General features: G+C 50.6%; 1 protein-coding gene and 1 pseudogene across 1 annotated transcript in view; one reads left to right on the top strand and one right to left on the bottom strand.

The window, feature by feature from the left end:
* Positions 1–25,217, top strand: part of LOC144093912 (cubilin-like) — a 245,887-nt gene that overhangs the window by 176,457 nt on the left and 44,213 nt on the right. Inside the window, exons 50-52 of the mRNA XM_077627662.1 lie at positions 12,089–12,211; positions 13,585–13,715; positions 24,838–25,051. Coding sequence (XP_077483788.1) covers positions 12,089–12,211; positions 13,585–13,715; positions 24,838–25,051 — 468 coding nt within the window. The remainder of the gene's footprint in view (positions 1–12,088; positions 12,212–13,584; positions 13,716–24,837; positions 25,052–25,217) is intronic.
* Positions 3,476–5,440, bottom strand: LOC144094397 (uncharacterized; annotated as a pseudogene).

Below are 25,217 nucleotides of genomic sequence, written 5' to 3'. Positions count from 1 at the left end.
GAAAATTGTTCCATTGATCTCGGAACACTTCCGCCGGCTTGTAATAGACACAGTAGGCCCTTTGCCTAAAACGAAATCAGGCTATAAGTGCTTGCTTACTATGCTATGTCCAACCACAAAATTTCCCGAAGCAATTCCGTTGAAGCACTTGAGCTGCACAGAAATAGTTGATGCCCTTTTGTGAGTGTTCGCGAGAATAGGATTTCCGGCAGAAATCCAAGCCGATCAGGCGACAGTCTTTACAAGCGCCTTGACGACCACATTCCTAGAAAGATGCGGAATAAAACTGTTACACAGCTCGGTGTATCATCCGCAGTCCAACAGCATAGAGAAATGGCATTCGGTGCTGAAGCGGGTGCTACGTGCTCTTTGTTATGAGCATAAAGCAGACTGGGAGGATTGTCTGCCGGCCACACTTTTCGCTTTACGAACAGTCCCCCACGAAGCTACGGGGTTTACGCCAGCAGAACTCGTGTACGGAAGAGCCCTCCGCTCTCCCCTCCGAATGCTAAGAGAAATGTGGGAAGGGACAGGAGAGAACAAGACAGTGGTTGAGTACGTGCTTCAGCTACTAGACCGCCTTAACAACACGAGGGAATTAGTAAACCGAAATATGAAAGCTGCCCAGGAGGCCACCAAGGTCTTTTGTGACAAAAACGCGCACCTTCGAGGTTTCACCGCGAGCGATCGCGTGATGATCCTCCGGCCATCGAGAAAAAAGAAGCTGGAAGTTCACTGGGATGGTCCAGTGGAAGTGTTTCAAAAACTTTCGGAGACGAATTACACACTAAGGGTTCCAGACAGGGGAAAGCAGGTGAGAATCTATCACTGCAATCTGGCGAAGCCGTTCGTGGAACGCAGCGGGATCGTCAATCTGACTAAATGAACCAGAAGAGCTGGACAGCAAGAGTCAGGGTTGGAAGGGAGGGTGTGCACGCTAGTGACAACGTGGAGAACATTCTGGCTCTCTCTATGAATGCAGATTTCCTAAGCGGGACCTAGGTCGACACGCTAAAGCAGCTGTTGAGCGAATTCGCTGACCTATTTAGCAGTCGCCCGGGAAAGACACCTCCTGACACAGGAAATCGAGCTCACCTCTGATGATCCGGTAAGGTCGAAACCCTTCATTGTATCACCGTGGCAAAAAGAAATCATGGACGCGGAAATTCAGCGCATGTTGGAGTTAGGGGTTGTACAGCCAGCGGAAAGTGACTATACCTCACCGCTAATTCTTGTTGAGGCCCCAGGGAAAGATCCTCGTCGCTGCATGGATTATAGAAAGCTGAATGCAATTACCAGGGATCAGCTGTACCCGGTTCCCAACATAGAGGAAAGGATAGAAAGGGTGAGCGACGCGAAATTCATTTACACCCTCGATCTCGTACGGGGATATTTGCAAGTTCGCCTCTCAGAAAGCGCAAGCAGGTACGCCGCTTTCATCTCCCCAGCGGGAACCTTTCGACCCTTAATGCTTAGTTTTGGGTTGAAGAATGCCCCATACAGCTTTTTGAAACGCATGGGCATCGTACTGAATGAAGGACCATGCAGTGCTTTCCACTCCATTCTTTAGACGATGTGGCTATTTTTTCGGAAACCTGGCAAGAGCATCTAGAACACCTAAATACCGAGTTTTCCAATTTAAGACAGGCTGGACTGACACTGAAGGCAGAAAAGTGTAGATTGGTTTCGCTCAGGGGACGTACTTGGGCCACGTGGTAGGCCAGAGAATTAGGAGCCTATCCGAATTAAAGATTGCCCCGATCGCAGCATTTCCGCAACCACGGACGAAAACGGACATTAGCTCCTTTTTGGGATTAGTTGGGTACTACCAGAGATATATTCCTAGCTACTCAGAGCGGGCTAGTCCCTTAACTGACGCCTTGCGAAAGGGAGCACCTACTAACGTAAGTTGGGATAACCAAAAAGAAAACGTCTTCAAAAGCCTGAAGAAGCACTCGTGTCCCGTCCCTTGCTCAGGACCCCGACTATGGGAAAGAGTTCATAGTCCAGTGTGATGCCAGTGATAGAGGGCTGGGTGCTGTCTTAAGCAAAGTTGGCTACGACCATGAAGAACACCCAGTTCTGTACATCAGCCGCAAACTGACCAGTAGAGAGGAAGCGTACAGCGCTTCCGAAAAAGAGTGCGCGTGTTTAGTTTGGGCAGCGCAGAAGTTGTCGTGTTACCTGTACGGAGCAAAGTTTGTATTTGAGACTGACCATTGTCCTTTAACGTGGCTGCGACAGATGTCCCTCAAAAATGGTCGCTTGCTCAGATGGGGTCTGGCTCTCCAACAGTACAGTTTCTCGGTGCGTTATAAGAAGGGGAAACTCCACGGAAATGCTGATGGCTTGAGGAGACTGATGTAAGCGGGAAACTAAGAGGAATCTCCTCCTGTGTGAGTTTTTTTTTACTTTGTTCCGAGTAATCCGGCTGTGGCAGTTTCAAAAGGGGATGTTTCGCGCTCAGTCGGCACAAAATTAACCCAAAATTTGAACACAATTTTTTAAAAGTGTATTGTTGTCAATGGAAGAAGCCTGGTGATTCTTTGGCGAATTCCGAGTGCTTGGGGGTGGAGCAGTGCTTTGCTGTTTGGAACGTCCCACCTGCGCTTTCCTTTGTTGGTGGTGCTTTGGGTTCTGCCTTGGGGGCGCTGATATTGCAATCCAGGGGACCAACACGGACGCCATCTCATCTAATCCTGCCCAGCGGTCGCCAACGCTGGACATTCCAGATTTTTCGGGCTGCGGAGGGGCTGTAAGGATTCTGGCGACCGCCCGTCTGGTTCAGGTGCGTAGTCAGCCCGGGACACCTGCAGCCGGTATCCCTGCACGGCGATAGGCATCTTCGTTCCCACGGCCTGTCCCCACTTGGGTTATCGGATTCGAGACGGACGACTCTGCCGCCGTTTGTACACAACATTGCTACGGAGGCAGTTACCAACCGGCAAACCGAGGAAGAGTGGCTCACCCCTTCAGCTGTGCCGGCTCGCTGGCGCCTCGCCCATTCGGACTTCCCGGAAGACGTGTTGGACTTCCCGGAAGACGTGTTCGGCTTGACAGCGTGAGAACTGTCGTTCGGACGCGAAGACAGCGCTCTCTCTGGTGGAGGCGATGGTCCAGCGGCACCCTTTCTCTCCGGCGAGACATGTGACGGGGGCGTGTCCCTATGTGAAATGGTGTGTGTACGACAACGCAAGTTAGGCCACGCCAAACCTGGCGAAGATCTCCTCGAACCTAGGGAATCCTAGGGACCGGACCCTTTTAAAACCGGACGACGAGTACCATGAGGAGGAATCCTCGATCATCCTCAGATCTCAGATCCTCCGACCTTCCCCCACCACCCTCCAATGGGTTCCTAAATCTTGTAAATAATGTAAAATAAACACCCTGTACAGTTTCCTTCATAACCAAGTCCGACAACGTCATTCGTAGAAGGGACCTGCGGCGCTAAAAGAGTCAGCTGACTCCAGGACCCCTAATCTCTAACAAGGGCAAGGATGTCGGGTCCCGTAGCGCAGGACCGCATTTGATGGACGACGTGACCCTTCTGCCCAAAGCCCCGGCAGTTCCACTGCCAGAGTGTAATGTTACGGTTTGGAACTGCCATCATGAGAGTATTTAGGGGGGGGGGGGGGGGTAACGAGGGCGGTAACAGTAGCGGAGCGGTAAAGAGGGTGTGGGGGTTCTGAGCTACGGCAGGGATAGGCTTGTCTGGTCCTTCCCGTGCTTTGGGCTTCTTGCGTCTGTTTGGAGTGGGGTTGTGTTTAGGGAGGCTGGTTTCGTAAGTGCTGAGCCGGTTTGCAAGATCATTGTAGCGGTCAGAGAATCCTTGAGTTAGTACGTCGAAACGGTTGTTAAGAATAGCATTAGCTTGTGTTATGCGGATTACAGCGTCTTTGAGGGTTGCACATTACGGGTTTATGTGACTTATGGCTTCCTGAAATTTTGCCTCAAAGCGAGCAGCAAAGAACTCAAGCTGGGTTGCTATGCTGTCTAGTGAGATGGCCGCGGAGGGAGGGGGCATTGTGCGCGGAGGTGAATTTGTTCAGTCTCCACCTCCATTGCTAGCCAATCATGAGAGGAAGTAGGTTCGGAGTGCCTGGGCGGAATATGGGTGGTGGGTGGGTTGGGAGACGGAGTTTGGTATGTGGTAGGAGCGGAGGCGATGGAATGGGAGATACGGTGGCAAGAGCACTTATGTGGGCTTCCAGTCACGCGATGTGTTGTCGAAGGGCGGCGGCTTCTGCTCAGGCTGCTGTAGCTTCTGCTTTAGTCGGCGCTGCCTCCACCTGGGATTTTGCCAGGGCGTGTTGTAGATTGAAAGTCGCTGCCATGGATGTCATATGCCCGTGTGAAAGGAGGAGGTTTCCAGCCTTCTTTCAACAGAACTGCTAAGCTTGCTTGTGTTAGTTGGACTTAATGGGTCCGGACGACAAATGGGGAAAAATGTTCCTGGATGCGACCGCTTCTTGCTTCTGGGTTTGTGGGCGGCTGGTGAAGGTTTCATCCCTTGCAGAATCCTGTGCCGGTAAGGTGAGGACCCTCGCACAGAATGCACTTCGGTGTGCAAGGAGGGTCTTGTTCCGAGTGCAGTGCTCCACAGCGGGGGCAAAGATTTGTCTTGCGGCTTGGGCATACGTCGTGGTGGTGTCCCGGTTGTCTAAAGTTAGTGCAGTCATCCGGGCTGCCGTGGTATGGCGTGCAGCGGTGGATGATTCCCATGTATTTAATGGAGTTGCGTAGTTGCGTCGAAGGTGTTTAAAATGGAGTGCGTCTTTCCCATGCGACGTACAGCTAGTATGCTGTACTCCGGATTTCTTCTGACCAGGTTTTGGTAGAGTTGCGTTGGGGGCTCATCGTCATAGGCATTCGTGATCACTCCTCTGGTAGCCCCCGGTGGGGGAGCCACGTAATGTGCGCACGGGTAGGTGTGGTCTCCGATGGTGAGGGAGGTCAGCGTCTTAAAAACCTCGGCTGCTGGGAAGTGTGTTGTTGCCGTGGTGAAAGTATTGGTGGTCGGGTGGATACGCAGGCGGAAGTCGTCCAGTGGGATAACTTTCAGCTGGGTCTGCACTGCCTTCAAGAGTCGAGGTGTTGGCATGTCTTGCAGTCGTAGGTCACCTCGCGGGCGAACGGCTACTCGAATAGGGTTGGGTTGGAGCGGTGGCAGCGGCTTGCTGCGATGCACTGTGAGGCGAGCCTCCTTGGTGGCAGGTGGTAGGCGAGCTGGCGTCTTGCCGGTACCCGTTGCGGCTGCTGCGTAACGTGCCGCGTTCTTGGAGATGGGGTTAGCTGCGTCCGAGATAGCGTTCTCGGAGCGCTAAGGTGGTTTTGTCGAGCTGGCTGGGCGGGAGGCGTAGGCTTTATAGTGAACTGGCATCCAGACATTGGAATTTAGTTCTTGTGCGGTTATGGTGCGGCCTTCAACCGTTACTTCCATGATAACAGCTGGCGTCGCCAACGGTGTCGGCGGATACGCGTAGTCCGAGTTAGGCTTAGCTCGGCGGCTAAGCGCCTCGGTCCGATAATCGTTCTTAGCACAGAAAAGGTGGGGTATTGCCCAGACTGGGCGGCTTCCCTGTCTTCCTTGGGCACTTAGGCCATTTTTCGTGCAGATCAGAGGCGGTAGGAAAGGTTGAGTAGGAGTAGCACGTACCGTTTGCTGGTGGTGGTGGTAAATATTTATTATTTACAAGGAGGTGTTTGGGCCCAGGCCCTATGGCCCAGGTCGTCACAAATCTAGGTGGAGCTCCTATTCTGGAGCCCCAATGGCGTCTAGCGCCGCTCGCACCCTGGCGACAAAGGCCCGTTGGGACTGCAGGTCATGGGAGCTGAGCAGCACCGCCTCCATGGCCTCCCTAGAAGGGTGGGAGATGAAGGATTGGTAAGGGTGGGGATTGGAAGGGCAGGCCCAGACCATATAGAAAACGTCCGAGAACGTCGCTTTGCACAGCCTGCAACCACCATCAAATTCTGAATTGAAGTGTTTCAATACTGCCGGGCACAGCATTGCATTTGTAAAAATTTTGAGAATCCGTTGGTCTGCTCTCCGGATACCCTCACAGGGTTCCGGAAAGCGACGATGACGGTCCTTATAATATGTAGTGATGCCTTTGAATGTAATTAGATATTGGGTAGGCTCGTAGTAGGCTTCCTGAGCAAGTGTGAGTGCCCGGGGAGAGAGCGCGCGGGCCGCCTGATCGGCTAACTCATTGCCCTGGAGTCCCTGGTGGCCGGGAGCCCAGATGAGGTTACAGTTTGGAGGGTCGCTGGACCGACAGCGATTTTGTAGGATGTGCCAGGCGAGATGATGTATTTAACCCAGCTCATAGTTCCGACAGGCCCCCTTCGAGTCGGTAATGATGTGTTTCACTTGTGGGAGGGAGAGTGCGAGCGCAATCGCGATTTCCTCCGCGTGTGTTGCGCTGTAGGCGCGGAAAGTGAGTCCTGCCAATGTGGTGTTGTCGTGGACCACTGCTGCGGTGAACCACCCCCCACGGTGGGGACCGGCAATGTCCACGTAGTACACGTGTTGTTGTCGACCATAATGTCGCTCCAGTGCTTCCGCACGCGCCTGGCGACTGCCATTGTGGTCAGAGTGTGACATGTTGCGGGGAATGGGTCGGACCCTGAGGGCGCGTCTCCAGGGTTCTGGCGCTCGTACCCGTTCCTCAAAGGTGATGGTGTGTTGGATTTGGAGTCGGTCAAGAATGCGGAGACCGGGTGGCGTTTGTGATAGGCGCGTATATTGGTTGACGAGATGGGCGTCTCGGAGTTCCCGATAGGTGTTGACCACCCCCAGGTCCAACAAACGCTGGTTGCATGTGGTAATGGAAAGGTCAAGAGCCCGTTTGATGACTTTGCGGTGCATGACCTCTTGTTGGTCCTCGGTGTGTTTGCGCATGTGAAGGTAGGGGGCTGAGTAGAGAATTCTACTCGTTACAAAGGCATATGCCAGCCGCAAGACATCTTTGCTTCGTAACCCCCCACGCTTGTTGGAGACTCGGCGTACCATACGGCCCAGCTGATCACCATACATGCGGAGTTTTGCGAGTGTTGTGTCCGGTCTGCGTTGTTGGTGAATAAAGAGACCGAGGATGCGGATCTCCTTGGCCTCCCTAATCGGACCCGAAGGGAATGTGAGGTGAATTGAAGTGTCGTCCCGAGGAGAGGATCGAATATGGACAAATTCTGGTTTGGTGGGAGCCCACTGGAGACCACAGTATACAGCGTAAGTGTCCACTGGCTCCGCTGCCTGTTTTAGGCAGGTCTCCATGTGCCCGAGATTGCCTTCTGTTGCCCAGATAGAGATATCATCCGCATATAGGGCATATCAGATGCCGGGCATAGAGCTTAATTTTGCGGGAAGGTCTTTCATTGCAAGGTTGAAGAGGAGGGGAGATAAAACCGCACCCTGTGGTGTACCCCGGGATCCGATGGTATAGGGTCCGTGTTCCTGGCCTTGAATTCGAATGTAGGCCTGTCGATTCGTGAGAAATTGCCAGATGTATCGGTATGTATTCTGACCACAGTTGGTATCTTGGAAGTGGTTAAGTATTACTTCATGTTTTACAGTATCAAAGGCTCCTTTCAAATCCAAGGCCAGGACTACCTTGTCATTGTGAGGGAGTTCTTTGGGCTCTAATATGTCATGATGGAGTTGCAGAAGAATGTCTTGTGGGGATTTCTGTGGTCGGAAACCAAACATAGTGTCTGCAAAAGTGTGATGTGTTTCGAGGTAAGTCGACAGCCTGTCTCGCACCATAGTCTCCATCAGTTTGCCGACACAAGATGCGAGGGAGGTAGGGCGCAGGTGCTCCACATCAATTGGCTTGCCTGCCTTAGGAATAAACGTCACGAAGGCTGTTTTCCAATCCGGGGGAGAGGAATCTCTCCAATCCAGATATGGTTGATGAATTCGAGGAGGCTACGATAGGCTGCATCCGGAAGGTTCGCCAGAAGTTTTACGGTAACCCTGTCCCGGTTTGGTGCAGTACCATGTTTCATTTTGGCTAGGGCCTCCTTCAAATCATGGAGCTTGAAGGGGGCGTCGAGCTCTAGATTTGTTTGCCCTATGTATGAGCATTGAGAAAGGCGAGGGTCCACCGTGGTACAGAGATATCTGTCACACAATGTTCGGGCCAGTTGTGTTGTAGTACCGGGAAAGTTATGCATTGCACGTTGTAGGTGCCGCGCCGTTTCTGCACGCGTTTAATTGGGGTCAATAAGTGCACGAAACATACGCCAGGTGTTGCGGCCAGACATCTGGCGTGCAGCAGTGTTGCATCGATCCACCCTGTTAGTGTTGGCTAACTGAGCGGCATAGTCGGCAGCCTTGTGGGTGAGTTCAAGAATGCGGTGTCTGAGTTTCTTGTTGTGTTCCTGCTTTCTCCATCGTTTGGTGAGACTGTGGCGGGCCTCCCAAAGATGGAGAAGATGGTTGTCTACATCAGGGGTGGAATCAGTGAGCTGAATGTATTGTTCGTTTTTGCGGAGAGTTGTTATTAGAGAGGTCACCCATTCTTGATATCCCGAGTGAACGATGTCGACAGAGGGAAGTGTCGAGCGGAACTTAGTCCAATCGGGAATATGTGCTTGCTTTGTGCGGCGTTTAAGGGGCCGTGTGTAAACGGTCGTATTAATGATGCAGTGGTCACTGCCAAGGGTGTCTTGGATGTTAAGCCAGTCGGCGTGCCGAATATTGCGAGTAAGGGTAAATCTGGGCATGTAACCCGGGATACCGAGTTGCCCATGCCAGTGGGGTTGGCCGGATCGGTATGGAGGGTTGCACCGGGAGTCGAAATTAGTTCCGCCAATTTTCTGCCTCGGGGTTCCTCCCTAAGTTAGCCGCATTGCCGACATGGAGCGTTGAAATCTCCTACAATGAGCAGGGAGTCACGTCCAGCCACGCGCATTGCTTCTGTAAAGAGCTTAGAAAAAGTTACGTCTTTAAGTTTTGGGAGGCAGTATATATTAAGCACATGAATCTAGGGGTCTTTGCTCCGCAAAGGTAAGACCGCGACCATGACATAGGAGTATTCGGGGGTCGATGGGAGGGTGACCTCTTGTGCTGTATAGTCTTTGTGAACTAAGATGCAGGTTTGTGTGTCCCTCTGGAAAGTCTGATAGTGAGTTTGGTATTGGCTCCGGGCTCCTGAAGGGCGACCACGCCCACGAGGAACTCAAACGTTTCAAGGTAAAGGCGAACGTGGGCTCGCTTCCGCCGGTCCGGTGCTCGCGATATAGGTTTCGGGCCCATGATCAGAGGTTGAGGGGGTGAAGGATGCTGCTGTGTTAAAGAGGTTCGATCCGCTGCAGCCCGAAGCCGTGCGGAGGGCGCATTCCTCGTTATCGGAATCGTCAATACAACGAGAGAGTTTTGTGGGGCGTTTGGGAACCCTACGGGGTCCTACGCGTTTACAGAGACGTGGGTTTTCGAGAATCCATTTCTGGGTTAAGACTGATACCGAGCGCGTGATGCGGGCAGTTATGCTATCCATCTGGGCAGCAATGGCAGCATTTATGAGTTGAGGAAGCTGTGCAGCAATCTTTTCGATAGCCGCCACTCGGGCCTCCAGGGCATGATGGTGCGCTTCAGTCGGTGGCGAGGGTACACGTTCAGTTATGTTATCGCCGTCCTCCGTAAGGGAGGGCATATGAGAAGAGTTTTGAGTGGCCAGAGCGTTAAGTCTGGCTTCGAGCGTCGACGTTGCAGCCATCCGCTCCCCTTGGCCTCCTATACAGGGTGTTTCAACCAAGACTTTACACAATTTTTTAAAATAGGCTTTCTGAGTTAGCAGATAACTTTTTTGGCATAGCATTGTAGCGGTGTAGTACATCGCGGCGACGGAGAATGGGTACGTCTCCCGGCCTTTCGTGTTAGCCTCTGGTACCTCCAAACTGCAGAAACTGCGTTTTATGCGGGAAGCTTCACCCTAAGAACTAGCGCTTTAAAATGGGGAATTCATAACGGGCTGAACAGAAAAATAACGTTAGCCCGGAGGATGATCGTGCCACCACCCTAGCTCTCAGAGAGTGCGTTTAGCCTTCCTCGCCCTCACCTCGTCATATCTTCCCTCCCTCGCCCTTACCTCATCATGTCTTCCCTCCCTCACCCTCACCTTATCATGTCTTTCGTCCCTAACCCTCGTCTTCACGAATTTTAATGCGTCCATCCTCCCTCACTCTCACCTCACCGAGGGAAATCCTCATGAGGTGAGGGTGAGGACGCCCTCATGAGGCCTCCCCCTCGGGAGAATGCCCATCTCTGTACCTGACTGAGCTTGTTGTGGCCACTGTGTGTTTAGCAATGAGAGACATTGGGCTCCATCTCGGCGGCTATGCACCATCTATTACTCTCGGCAGTCTGGCATCACTGTTTGGCAAGCCGTTCTCTCTTTTCGGGCTTCTCCGCTGCTATCTTCGCCTTCTTACGCTCATTCTCACTTTGTTGAGTAGCCAAGCGCCAGGCGACAACCTCAGGGTCGGAAGAGCTAATGTTCTCTTGTCTATGAGTTAATCTTCACTTGTATATACCACCGCTTAGCAGCGACTGGACTCTCCTCTGCATTCATGTCAAACGTTGTGATACATCCGCTCATTACGTGCCACCTTTTATACGCAATGCTGCACATGGGACACGCGGTTCGGGTAATAGAGCGGTGTGCGGCGAGGCGGCGACGAAGCGCGCGGCACACCTGTGGGCCTCTCTAGATACCATGGTATCGGCGCATGTGCACAACTGGTCATCCGCGTGACGTCACGCGCGGCTCCGGTAGTGGAGCGGGCGCGCGGCCGCGGCGACGGCGAACGCACGCCGTAGCTGCTGCTTCTTTGCGGTTGCCATGGTAGCGGCGCATGCGCACAACTGGCCTCTCCCGGCCACCGCGAAATGTTCGACTGGTAGCCCAGTGTAGCTCTCGCTATGAAAAATTCCAGGAACTCATTAGCTGTTATGGAAATGCGTTGTAATTATTTTTGTTTTTTTTTTCTGTTTTTCTCCGCTTTGTGTTATGACGTGTTCTAATTATTGTTTTTATCTTTATCTTGTTCTTCTCGAAATGTAAAGTGTTAATAAAAAAGCTGTATCCCCCCCCTATGTAATACCCTCCCAGCGAGCGGTTTAGGGGAAGCGTGAATAAACTCTTCTCGCTGCGTTTCCTCCTTCAAGGAGAAGGCTATGCCTTACGCATACCGACGCTCATCAAACCAAATACGAAATCCTTGCTTCCTCAGCTGTTGACGTGCTTTTCAACAGCTCATCCTGTCTTCCGAGCCAAAGGCAAGAGTTTTTCAAAACCTGGACAGATTACGTTATTTTAATGTGATGGCATTAGAAGCCCAATGGGACAAATACGCATAATTAGACACAGCATTCGATCGCCCATTGGCTGGAGTGAAGCGACGTGACATCCGTCAAAGGCATCAACAGCTTGTAATGCTATCGCATTGCGAGCGCATAATGCAGTTAGGTGTCCCTGTGATAGTTCTTTTAAATTCGAATACTTTCCTTATAGCATAAGCCAAGGCTGGCAAAGAGGCGGTCGTGTAGGCTGTTTTTATGCAAGAACATGAGCAGGCTCCGGCTCTCAATGTTCAATGTCGGCCACCAGGAGAAGCCTTACCATCGCCTAATTGCATACGCATGCAGCTGCGTGCCCTCTAGTACTAGCAACGAACGGGTTGATCTACTCGAAAGACGAGGCCCATATTTCGCATCGTTTCTCAGCGGAAATTTGCGACCAAGTAAATCTTGACATGCACTTACTTCAATGACGATAATTCGCATGGCGTTCCCATGAAAAAAAAGGAAGAGAGCGTGTGAAGGATGTCTTTGCTTACGGTGTGTGGACTTCATGTAGTAGGGCATTACAAGTAAAAGACATGAAGCTAAGATCACAGTGGAGTGACATGAACTGCCTCTTATAAAATATTCATTTAACTTTATGTAGCAGCCATGCCAGTAGACAGTCGTAGTGGTTCCTTTGATACAGTTAAGCCATCTACGTTAAAACAAGGTAGACACACTGAAAATGCGTTCCGTAAGCAAGAAACTCAAGCGCTAATTCTTCGTTGAAATGCTTCACAGGTCGGCTCTGCAAGTCCGGCGACCGGGAAGTGACTATCGCGGACTCGGCAAAAATTTCCATCTACTATTGGAAGGCACACAATTCCACTTCAGGAGGATTCAGTGCTACCTATCGAGTAAACGGTAAGTCGTGGATGAGTGTCTCTCTCGCTGTTTATTCAAGCATGAAGTGCTTCTATCGATGGCTTCAATTAACATCAACCGAGAGGAATGCCTCCAACAGAAACTAAACGCACTCAAGAAAATTTATAGGAACTCAAGTGTATTTGCAGAAGTTCAAGAGAAGGAAGCGACATCGGATGGAGTTCAAGAAAATTAGTAATTATTTGCCTACGTCCCACAGGCAGAGAGATTATAATTACACCTTTCAAAAACCTTTCACGTGCGAGCTCGGTTTAAGTTACTTTAAATAAATGTATTGCGTATTGGAATTCCTTGAATGAATAGTTTTGTGCAAGAATTACCATACTTTCACGACGATTTGTCATGAACATTTCTCTCATCTCACCACGAGAAATCTATCAGATATCGCCTTCTCATTTAATCTTTGTGATATACTTGCTCCATGTGCCTTAGGAAGCTTCTTATTTTTTCATCTGACCCATATTCAAAGAAGCAGTGGCAGATAAAAACAACTTTTTTTTGCCTCAAAGCCCACGCCGGACTTTTATTCTGCGCGTTGTATTTGCAGTAGCCTTTATGAAAGCATAAGGCACTGCGTGAGCAGGCAACAACCGAACAACAAAACCACAAGGCACGTGCACTATGATGGGTCAAAATAGGCAACCTCACTGTCACGCAGAAGCAGGGATGGTTTGCTGACGCAAAATCCCCCGCCCCCTCCCCCCCCCCCCCCACCCCCCCCCCGTTATATAACTGCGCTAGGAAGTGTTCAGGGGCGAATTTGAGAAATGCGGGGAGGTGAACCTACTCCATAAGCAAATAATTTTTTTTTTTTGGAAAAGCCTATTTGCCCTTGTTTTTTGATGAAGAATGCTGAGGAGGTTTATAATGCAAACTGTTTCATCTGACCTCAAACCATTCCCTCCAAGAGTAGCCAGTAAATCTGCTCCTATTATTGTCTTGTATCGTCTAACGCCAAGCGCCAGTTTCGAGGGTTAGACCGAAGGCCCTTTCCCGAGAATGTTACTCCAGGAAAGCTGAGCGCCAGGACTGGGAACACCTTGCGCCGCGTATCCTACATGCGTGCCCTTCTTCGTATTTCGAGGCTGCGCTAGTGTCCGCCATTCCGCGTTCGCTGCCGTTATGTCGCATAGTTACTTTCATTGTCACTCACTAGAAATCGAACATTGGCAACACTGTCGTTGATGGCAGGCAGCAGCGGACGCTTGTGTGCAGGCTGAGGCCGTTCTATACGAAATTGGCCAATGATTCGCCGGCGCCTCCTGACGGCGCTAGCGAGGCTTATTTACTGATGTTTCTTAAACTAAGCTTTAAACTCAGGATGGCCTGCGCTTCACTTCTGCGTATTTCAGACTGCGGTGGACGACTGCGCGTTAGCGACAACACGGCGTTCATCGCCACTCCACGGTTTCCCAACAACTACCCCCCGAACACCGACTGTGTCTGGATCGTGGAGCCGGAAGTATCGGGCACGCAGGTCAAGGTACGGTGTTCGACCGTAGATTTCTCGCTCAATACTCTGATGATACACATTTCAGATCGCTCTCACAGCTAACAAAATGAGTGAATGTTAAAAATGTTCACCGAGGCATTTTACGCCGCATCAACTTAACGCTCATTGCTGAGCGTGAATTCACCGCGTTACTCGATACAGAAGCAAGCGCTACTTTGTTCGGTGACGAGGAGTTAAACCATTTCCGGGAGAACAAAATCCGGTTGAGAGAGTGCGATACCACTTTTCACCTCGCGAGCGGCACAACGCAGTCAGGAGGTGCAGTTGGAATAGTGGTTCGCTTGGAAAGACGCGTGCGGCGACAACGCCTCGTTCATCTCCCCTGTTTATCCGTTCCTGTAATACTTGGGCGAGACTTCCTAGCCTAGACAGATATTGCGAAAGACATAAGATGCGGACGCTACAGGGAACGCACGTCAGGTGCCTTGAAGCTTTTAATAATAATAATTGGTTTTTGGGGAAAGGAAATGGCGCAGTATCTATCTCATATAATGTTGGACACCTGAACCGCGCCGTAAGGGAAGGGATAAAGGAGGGAGTGAAAGATGAAAAGAAGAAGAGGTGCCGTAGTGGAGGGCTCCGGAATAATTTCGACCACCTGGGGATCTTTAACGTGCACTGACATCGCACAGCACATGGGCGCCTTAGCGTTTTTCCTCCATAAAAACGCAGCCGCCGCGGTCGGGTTCGAGCCCGGGAACTCCGGATCAGTAGTCGAGCGCCCTAACCACTGAGCCACCGTGGCGGGTTATTAGAAAAATGAAATGAAAATTGCTTTTGAGGAAAAAAAATGGTGGTGATGGAGGAAACATTTATTGCCAACAATGATGTAAATGGTAGGGGCGAAGCCCCCTACATGGCACTTGAATGCTCCGTCCCTGTAAGGAGGCACCCCTACAATGCGAAGGATACCCCTTGGAGAGCATCCTTCTCAGAGCGCTGGAGATGAGCCAGCACTGGTCTCGAGGAAAAGTTTCGGTCATAAGTCTCTCCCAGTAAGACTCCGCCACGGTCGGTGATAGGCGATGAGGGAAAGTGGGGCATGTCAGCAAGGTGTGTAGTGTCTCCTGATTTACCGCAAAGTTTGAATGACGAGGGGAATTGGTCTGGGTATCGGGCATGTAGTGGTATGGGGTATGGAGCAGTCCGATTTTGTAGTCGTCGCCAGTGTGTGGCCGGCGCTATTGTGAGGGATGGGGCTGGGGGTGCGTACTCCCTTCGTTGTTCCCGGTAGTACGAGAGAATATCACGGAAGGAGAGCAGGCGCTCTTCGTCCCGTACAAGGCGCTCGACTACCGCTCGGAATGTGAGACCTCGGGCTAAGGAATGAGCCTCCTCGTTGCGCAGTAATTGTCTCACATATCTCGGTGGACACCTGAACCGCGCCGGAAGAGAAAAAATAGAGGAGGGAGTGAAGGACGAACGGAAGAAAGAGGTGCCGTAGTGAAGGGCTACAGAGTAATTTCGACCACTTGGGGATCTTTAACGTGCACTGGCATCGTACAGCACACGGGCGCCATTTGCGTTTCGCCTACATCGAAACGCCGCCATCGCTGTCGGATTCAAAACCCGGGTACTCCGGCTCAGCAGACGAGCGTCTTAACCACTCAGCCATCGTGGCGCATTAAGTGAGCGCATGAAACTAAAACAACCGCCGCTTTTGTTCACCTTTCCAGATCGTTGTCTAACCTTTCTGGATGGGCATTAATCCCGAGACTGTACTGGGTCCTTACTTCGGTAGCTCACATTTTTGGATTTCTTTAGTAAAATGTAAGAATGTGAAATGCAGGAGTAAGGGCCGAGTACGGTCTCGGGTTTAATGCCTATCCAGAAAGGTTAGAAAACGATCTGGAAAGGTGAGGCAAAGCGATGGTTGTTTTGGTTTGATGCGCTCTAGGCGGATGACGTGGCTCCTTTTGCTCAAAAAAAATTTGAAGGACGATTAAGCTTCGCCTTTAAAGGAACACTGAGGAGAAATTGAATTTGGCTTGTATCGATAGAATGCCAGCTCCTGATCACAAAAACGCCACTTTTATTGAAAACAAAGCTCTTGCAAGGCAGAAAAGAGCAAGAACCAAAATACAGGTATCGCCGCCACAGGCCAATCTCGCAAGTATAAGCGCGATGACGTCATAGGACAAGAGACGCCACCTTGGAGAATTTTTCCTTCCTCCTTCGGGGCCACGAATATCTGAGGCTGACAAAGGAAGATTGCGCGGTTCAATATTAAAGTAAGTTTTCTTCTGAAACCGATAGTGCACTTTTATCACACAAGGAAGACAGAGAAAAGACAACCTGAATGTTGGAAACAAAGAAAACCGATGCTCGGTGGCGTCACAGGTGGCCACGAGAGTTACGTTTTGTTATGGCGCTTCCCGCCTATGAGCTCTGTGTGCCCCGTGGTTTTAACTTTTGAAGGAGCTTGTTAAGGCTGGTCAGATGATCGCCATGGTCGATGAAAAACTATGATGTCACGATGGTCGGTGATCGTACAAGGCAGTTTTCAGTATAAAGAGCACCTGTGTCTTTGTACGCTCGCCCGGCGAAACGTTCCCGGCTGTACCTTTCAACTTCGAACTACTTAACGAGAATCGTTTATTAAGGTCGGGAGACAAAATACAAGGCAGTTAAGAAAAAGAGATTCAGAACGTGCTTAGACCGTGACTCCGCTCTCCTCCAACGCGTTTGTTTGCGGCTCCATTCAATAGCTTCGGCAGTTGGGCGGAGCTATTCTCTTCGAGCTCTCAGCTAATTTCATTCATTCACAGTACACATCTGAAGGTACATGCGAGTGGGCGAGAGAGCCCGATCCAATGAACCTCTTACGTCCGCAAACGTGCGGAACGCATTGAGGCACCGTTCATCGGTTTTCACTTTCTAGCCGCCAACTTTAAACGCGAGCGCCCTTGAGCACCCATTCGTTTTTTGTGGCAAAAGAAAATAAATAACCTGGCCCTTGCAACCGTGGGAAACATCGACGCCGCCTGCTGCACCGTGCAACGGCGCCTTTCAAGGACTTACAATCCATTGGCCCCAAAGCCTCGGACAGGCTCCGATCGGCGCGACGCGCTTACCTTGTCGTCGCCCCTCGCGACACCCCGCACTGGGGTTAAGATATTTAATTAGCAACGGCTGCTCTCTGAGGAAGGGGTAAACGACCCGCCGGCGCCTAACCTAACCGTGCTCCTTCGAAAGCATCGCACACTCACGTGGGGCTGAGGTCGCTGAAATGCAGGCCGGAGTTTTTGCGAGAACTTCGACGTCGGGTTCGGGAACAGGATCCATCGTAACGCTGGCAATACGCCGGTGCGAACGTAAACGAAGCGACTGTCGCGACCCCCGATATATGCCTTCAACGGGCGGCGGCGGCAGTTTTCATTTCGGCTGCTGCTAGACCGCACCGCTAGCCATCAGAAATCACAGAGTCTGTGTTTACGTCACGTTCACGTCACTCCATCTTATGACGTCATTAGAGGGCGCCGTGACGTCATAAAAGGCTGCCGTGTTTGAACCGGAGGGCGGGAAAAGCTTTTTCAACTGCAGGGAATCCAATCCAATCCACGGAGCTGTGCTGACGTGTCTCGCATGGGCTCCCGCCTCGAAGCCACTTTTCGGCAGAAAGAGTCAGCCTTCGGGCTCGAATTTTTTGGACGACATCCGGGCCATTGTCCAGTGCCTGCTGCAGCCGGATTTTGCCAATCTACGGACACCTAGGCATATTGCCGGCTGACTGCCGGCCTAGCCATCGAACTCGACCTAGCTCGTCACCTCTCCGCCGGGAACTGAGCGCCCAGGGACCCGCACAGATGGAGTACGCCGTGGAAGGCGAGAAAATATCACCGTCGGAGCTCGAGGCCGGAAAATGGGAAACCATTCTTCGTTACCGCGACCGACAACGAGGCCTGAAGAATAAAGGGCCCGCATCAACCGACGACGAGCCTACGCAGGGGCACGGCCAAGGCAAGTCTAATTCCAAGAACGGGCAGAAGCTACTTGCACTCAGCAAGAAAGCCCTTCTCCCGCGCTTACCGACCGACGACTACAAAATCGTCTGCCGACCACAAGGTTGGAATCTGAGGGACTTTGCGCCCGGACTACTACTCTTCTGCGCCTGCGAGGTGGCCAGGCTGCCGTATGATACGGTGAAGAATGAAGACATTATCAGAGTCAATACGGCCAACAACACCTTTACGCTATGCACGCCCGATCGTCAACGGGCGACTGCATACGCCAATATTGAAAAACTGAACCTCCAAGATCAAACCTACAACGTAACGTCATGCAAAAAAACAGCGCGAACAAACGGGGACTAGACGAAGAATACACAGGAACAAGCGCAGGAACAGCGCTTGTTCCTGTGTATTCTTCGTCTAGTCCCCGTTTGTTCGCGCTGTTTTTTTGCATTATGTATCACCAACTCGCCCGCTTATCTATCCTGTTGAACGTAACGTCGTACGTGGCGGCGCCCGAAGACTCGGTAAAAGGGGTCATTTACAACGCCTACGCGGGAGACTCGCCCGAAGCGGTTCGCCAAGGCTTCGGAAACCGAAACGAAGGAATAGAAGTTGTGGATGCCCGAAGGATCGGGAAATCCAGAACAATACAAATCACCTTTTTTTGAAAGAAGCTACCCAGCCAAGTAATCTATCAGTGCGGCGTCTTTCGGGTCCACCCCTTCAGGGAGCAACATGAGGTATGCTACAACTGCAGGAGAGTAGGACACCGGGCCGATGTCTGCTACAAACCTACAACGAACCTTTGCCGCCGCTGCGGAGAAAATCACTCGCCTCCACCTGAGGGAGAACAGCCAACCTGCCAACCCGTATGCATCGTCTGCAACGGGGGCTACAACACAGGCAGCCGGAACTGCAAATTCCGGCTGATCAACAAGAACAAACAAGGAACGCCCCATGGCAACCAGACACCCAAGCAAGGGGACAACGACTCATCACTACACGGACACCAGTCTAGGCCCAGGAAGAAGGAACACGGTGCTACCGGAAAAGGAGGAAGCCACAGCCGGAACAACTCCAGCTCCTTCCCGCCCCTGGGGAACCCTGCAGGGAACGACAAGAGAAGCTCAAGCCGCGGACGCAGCGATAGCCGCTCCAATAAAAAGGTGAGCTGGCCAGCAGAGGCCTCCCAATCTATTGACGCTCGAGAGAAGGAGTTTCAGATCCAACTGCAATCCCGAGACAGAGAAATTGCCAGCCTTAAAAAAGAGTTGGCTGACATTAAACGCCTGTTACAAGCGCATCAGGTACAGAATGCCACTGCGGCTAGAATGCCACCCACCGCGTCCCAGGATTCGACCAATAATGCGATGGAAACAGACGCTATTTGCCACACTCCCTCCAACGCGTCCCAGTCTTCAGCCCATAACGCGACGGACACAGACGCCAGAATAGCAACTAAAAGACCGCATCCTACAAAAGAAGGCGAGGAATCCAAAAGAAAGGCCGAGGCTTCGGAAGCCGACACCCCGCAGCCGTCGAAAGCGCCTACCAAACTCAGGGCAGATATCAATACTCTCTCAGAGAGAACTAGCGCTATATCAACAGAACAAGCAACCTTCCAAGGCCTCGTTACTACCAAATTTGCAGAGATAGATATTCGCTTTGCAACACTAGAGGGACAGGTATCCCAAATAGCCACCTGCATGCAGCAAATAATGGATAGGCTTACAACTATCGAGGCCCGCCTACCCCCCACCTTGGATCTGTCCACGACGCCACAACCATCTATAACCCAACATGGCACCACGCCAAAAATTTGAAATTTGGCAATGGAACTGAAGAGGCTTCCGCCGCAAGCGGGCCCACTTGCAGCTCCACATCCAACATGCACCGTCTGTTCCAACCCCAGACGTGATTGCATTGCAAGAAGCTAGCGGCAGGGCTACACTGCCAGGCTATAAAGCATATCTGCCACCTCATTATCATACTAGTAACGCAGCCGGCTCCCTCACAGCCACTCTGGTGCATAGAAATATCACCGCAATTCAACATTTTATAAATGATTCGGAAGAAGATTACACCCTACTTGAAATAGTACCAAGGCAAAAAGGAGGCTCAAATCTCTTCATCCTTAATGTATGCAACCCTCCCAGAAACAAAGGCAATGGACTCCCACACTTGTTGATAAACACAGTAAAGCTGGCTGCTAGGGCTCAACTATTAATTGTGGGAGACTTCAACGCTCAACACCCAGCATGGGGATATACCAAAGCAACTCCGAAAGGGAACCTGCTCTGGCAAATCATACAGTCACTAGGGCTCACAACGCTAAACAACCCGAGCGACCACACACGCATGGGTAACAGTGTATGTGTAGACACATCTCCAGACTTATCCCTCTCTAAAAACGTCAAGGACGCAAAGTGGGTCAACACCGGGCAAAACCTTGGTAGTGATCACTTCATCCTTAGCATCACCTTCCCCACGACAAAACTTACAAACAAAGCAAAAGAAATACGAACCACGGATTGGGACAAGTTCAGGCAACTTCGCGACAAAACCGCCCCAAAGGAGATCTCTAACCTTAGCGACTGGGTTATCTCCCTGAATGAGGATGTCAGCTCCACTAGCGTTGTGGTGCCAGTTGAGAAGGAGGAGCAGATTGCAGACTAAAAACTGTTACACCTGTGGCAGGCACAAAAAGGCCTCCAAAAACGCTGGAAGCAGCAAAAACACAACAAGCGACTACGCAAAAAGATCGCTGAAATCGAGAGGCGAATCGAGGAACATACACTTACTCTCCAAACACAACAATGGAACCAAATATGTGAAAGCGTCAATGGACAGCTCGGAAATAAGAAGACATGGCATCTTCTAAGACACCTGCTCGATCCAGAACAAACACGTCCCGTGCAACAAAGTCAACTGTACAGACTCATACATAAATATGAGGGTACAACTGAAGACCTAATCAAAGAGCTAGCAGAACGTTATCTAAACACGGATGATAGTACCACACAACCAGACTACCGGGGGACTCCTAATCCAAATTTAGACGCAGACATCACAGACGCAGAGGTCTGGTACGCAATTGGAAAACTGCGGACAACATCTGCGGCAGGACCAGACAAAGTAACAAATAAGACTCTCAGGAACTTAGACGCAACGTCGATCGCGGCGGTTACAGACCTTATGAACAAATACTGGCATGCAGGCAACATACCACCAGAGTGGAAACACGCGAAAATCACTTTTATTCCTAAAGCGGGTAAGAAACTCAGCACTGAGAATCTACGCCCAATTTCATTAACATCATGCCTAGGCAAACTCATGGAGCATGTCATCCTCAATAGGCTCCAAAACTATGCGGAGGACATGAACCTCCTACCTGAAACGATGTTAGGATTCAGGGCCCAACTATCTACCCAGGACATTCTCTTGCAGCTTAACAAGGACATAATTGAAGCTGACGAGGGAACAGGAACGAAAGCAATATTGGGTTTAGACCTTGTTAAAGCTTTCGACAACGTCACCCACAAAGCCATCTTGACAAACTTGTCAGAAATCAACCCCGGAGAAAGGACGTACAACTACATCCGATCCTTCCTCACTAACAGAACAGCAGTGATAACGGTCGGAACAATAGAGTCTGCCCCAATACAACTAGGAAGTAAAGGAACGCCACAGGGCTCCGTCCTGTCCCCTTTCCTTTTTAACCTCTCCCTCATCAAAATTCCCCCCAAACTGGCACAAATACCAGACCTACATCACACGTTCTATGCAGATGACATCACACTTTGGGTAACCAAAGGATGCGAAGGCTACATAGAAGACACACTCCAAGCAGCAGTGGACATCATCGAGGCATGCGCATGGGATTCCGGCCTCACTTGTTCTGAGCAAAAATCTGAACTCTTCGTGATCCGTCGTAAACAAAGAGGTAGGCGTACCACGACATCCCCCCCGCAAATAAACGTCTATGTTAATGGACGATCTGTCAAAGAGGTACAGACCATGAGAATACTGGGGTTGTATTTACAAACAAATGGAAAAAATACTGACACACTCACTAAGCTAAAACGCACGGTAGAAGCGACGGCGCGATTACTCCGCCGCATAGCTAACCGCAGACAAGGGGTGAGGGAAAGAGATTTATGCCGCCTAGTGCAGGCCTTTGCGCTGAGCAGGATACTCTATGCCACCCCTTATCTGAAATTTTCGAAAGCAGAAAAGGACAAATTGGATAGCATGATACGGCAGGCCTATAAGGCTGCGTTAGGACTCCCACTAAATGCCTCAACCGAAAGGCTTATGAGGTTAGGAATACATAACACCTACAATGAACTGAAAGAAGCCCATTTAATGGCTCAAACAGCGCGATTAGCCAATTCCAGAACTGGCAGGAGTATTCTTACCAGGCTCGGAATTAACTTTCAACCTACGAATAACGATGCTAAAGTAGACTTACCCCGCGCCTATAGGATGGCCCTACTAATCAAACCACTCCCCAAAAACATGCACCCCTTACACCATGAGGGTAGAAGACAAGCACGAGCCAAAGCCTTACATAAGAAATACAGACAGTGCGCTGCAACACTTTATGTAGATGCGACAGAATACAAAAATACCAATGCCTTTGCAGTTGTGGTTGTGAACGAGAATGGTGACCACATCGTCTCGGCGACAATCAAAACGAAATCCTCTGAAACGGCAGAAGAGGCGGCTATAGCCCTCGCCCTAGCACATACCCAAGGGAGCATCATCCTCAGCGATTCCAAAATGGGTATCAATAATTTCGCTAAAGGGCGAATTACAAACACCTCCCTTAGAATCCTTAACGCAACCAAATTCTCACCAAATTATTCCGAATTGATATGGGTCCCAGCCCATTCGGGGAATCCGGGGAACGAGGCAGCCCACAATAAAGCCCGAGGTTTCGTCGACCGGGCAGTGGATGAGTCTGGCTCCCTGAATTTCACGAAGGACTCAATGATCACATATCATGATCTCACCAATCATTTTAAACTAGAGAGGAGAATTTTCCCCCCTCCAGACAAAAGACTTACTAAAGAACAAGAGGTTACGTGGCGTCGTCTGCAGACGAGATCGATACGCACCCCATCACTCCTCGCGCACATTTACCCAGATCTTTACAACCCAAACTGCAAACACTGTGGCCAACGTGCTACCTACGATCACATCCTGTGGGACTGCAAAATAGAGCCACCTCCGGGTGATCTAGTTACAGCTCCTTCTCTCGAGCGGTGGGAGACCGTGCTGGCTAGCTCTGACCCCAGAACGCAAGTTTTGGCGGTGGAGTGGGCTGACAAAGTCGTCGAGGGCTATGTACTCTCGACCACTTAACGCGACCTCTTGCCAAGCTCTTCCCGGCGAATAAAATGTTTTACAATCAATTTCAACTGCGAATCCAGATTTCTTTGAAACTCATGCATCTTTCGCTCCAGAACAAACGGCAAAAACGCCATGAAATGCCGAACTATCAGACTTTGCTAACAAAAAAAAATTGACAGAGTTCTCATCACTGTCCCTTTAAGAGCTGAACGCGACAGCGTGTTGCAGCATTGCCAAGGAACCCACGGAACGCCATCGTCCATCGGTGGGAACCCTTGCCCGAGCAATTTAAGGAAAGGAAACGTATCTTGGCGGAAAGCCGAACCGCGCCTTAAGGCAGGGAAAATGAAAATAATTTTTTTTTTAAGAAAAGGAAAGGACGCCTGTCTCGCATATCTCGGTGGACCCCGAACCAGGCCGTAAGGGAAGGACCTTGAAATGAAAATTGGTTTTAAGGAAAGGAAATGACGCATGTCTAAAATTTCTCGATGGACACCATACCACGTCATAAGGGAAAGAAAATCCCTTCCCTTACGGCGCGTTTCAGGTGTCTACCGAGATGCGCCATTTTTTGCTCAGGCTAAAGACGCGGACGGCACCGGTTTTTTTGCGACACGAGCTCCTTAAACGCTGTCGCGTTAAAACAGTGGCTGCTGAACAGAATTTTAGCATTTTAAAGAACACAGCTCGCATTATTTTCTTCATAGTGGATCAAACTCTCCGTGTTATTCTGCCTCTGCTTGTTCACTGGGCCAGGTATTTTGCTTCAAAAAAAGCCAATTTATTAACTCAGCTGGACTGTAAACAAGACAATAAATCTATAAATGTTAAAACTAAATAGCTTGGGACGCATGGCAAAGCTGGAGAGTGATAGTCGTGATCCACCTTCCATCGTCATGCGGGCGCTATAACCGAGAGACGGCGCCACGGTATACATCATCAATATGAATCATGCGTGAACATGTCAGTCAAGTGATATCTCTAAGGGCGTCAGTGGAATTTCACGCATACAGCAATAGCCCGAAGTCCCCTAACACGACTCCAATCAAAGATAGCTTAGCTATTTTAAAGCGAAAGCTTCACTGACCTAGTCAAGTCAAGATCATCGCTGCCTCAGTTTGACCTTCAAGTGGAGGAGCGGCGGAGGAGTGGCAGCCACGTGACAAACGCGCCGCGGCAAGCTCGCGCCACCGCCCCCTGTGGCACCTATGGCCACGTTACTAACCACGTGACTCGCCGTTTGCTGGAAAAATGAGCTGGCGCTGCTCTCGCGCTATTCCCAGTGCACTGGTCGCTATGGATGGAGCAACTCGACTGGAACCGCCTACGGCGTGGGGACGATTTCGGTAAACCACGCTTAGCTGAGCTGAGCTGCAGCTGTTTTTTTTTCTCCTTACAACTGCGGCGTCGGCAAATGCATGGCCAACATAGGTCAGTCAGTGCGAAATAGCTAATTTTCTCAGTAGGGCACAGAGCCGAAGATAGGAGCGCTGAAGATACTCCTGCTGCATTCAGTAGTGAGTTACTTTAATGATTTTAAAGCCATAAAGGGCAAGGAAAAGCGCATGTCCTCCACTTTTTCTTGTCTTATCAAGCTCTGCGGGTACGTTTTCATACATCACAATCCTACTAGCCCTGCTTTTCACATATTCGCAACGAAAACAGAAGATAGCCCATCTTGATTGCCGTCCCATAAGATCAGGTCAGAGAACAGATAAATAGACCCACAGCGACACTTCGTTTTAAAAGTTGGAAGAGGCAATCCTTCTTTGAATCCTTCGCAGTTGACCTTCAGCAGCTTCACCCTGGAAGACAACTGCACCGCCGACTGGCTCGACGTGAAGAGCGGCAGCAGTGTCCTGTCGCCCAGCGTGGGCAAGTACTGCGGCCAGAGGAACCCCGGCACGCTCGTCGGGACCAAATTCACGCTCATCTTCCGCTCCGATGGAGTGGGCACCGCCAAGGGATTCAACATCAGCGTCACCGCCGTCGGTCTCGGTGAGGGCGAAATCTGAGGCTGTTCCCGCATGCACAGTTACCCTGCGTTGTTTCATATTGAAGTATTTTATCTATTTCTTGAGAGTTTTTGATGTGAAATTAGGCCTAAAATCAAACTTGGACGTGGGCGAGGTTTTGCGGAATATTTTTTAGCTAGAGATAAAAT

This window comes from Amblyomma americanum, chromosome 6, assembly GCF_052857255.1.
Source record: "Amblyomma americanum isolate KBUSLIRL-KWMA chromosome 6, ASM5285725v1, whole genome shotgun sequence".
In the NCBI taxonomy this organism is placed as follows: domain Eukaryota; kingdom Metazoa; phylum Arthropoda; class Arachnida; order Ixodida; family Ixodidae; genus Amblyomma; species Amblyomma americanum.
This window is presented reverse-complemented; position numbering and strand designations above follow the sequence as displayed.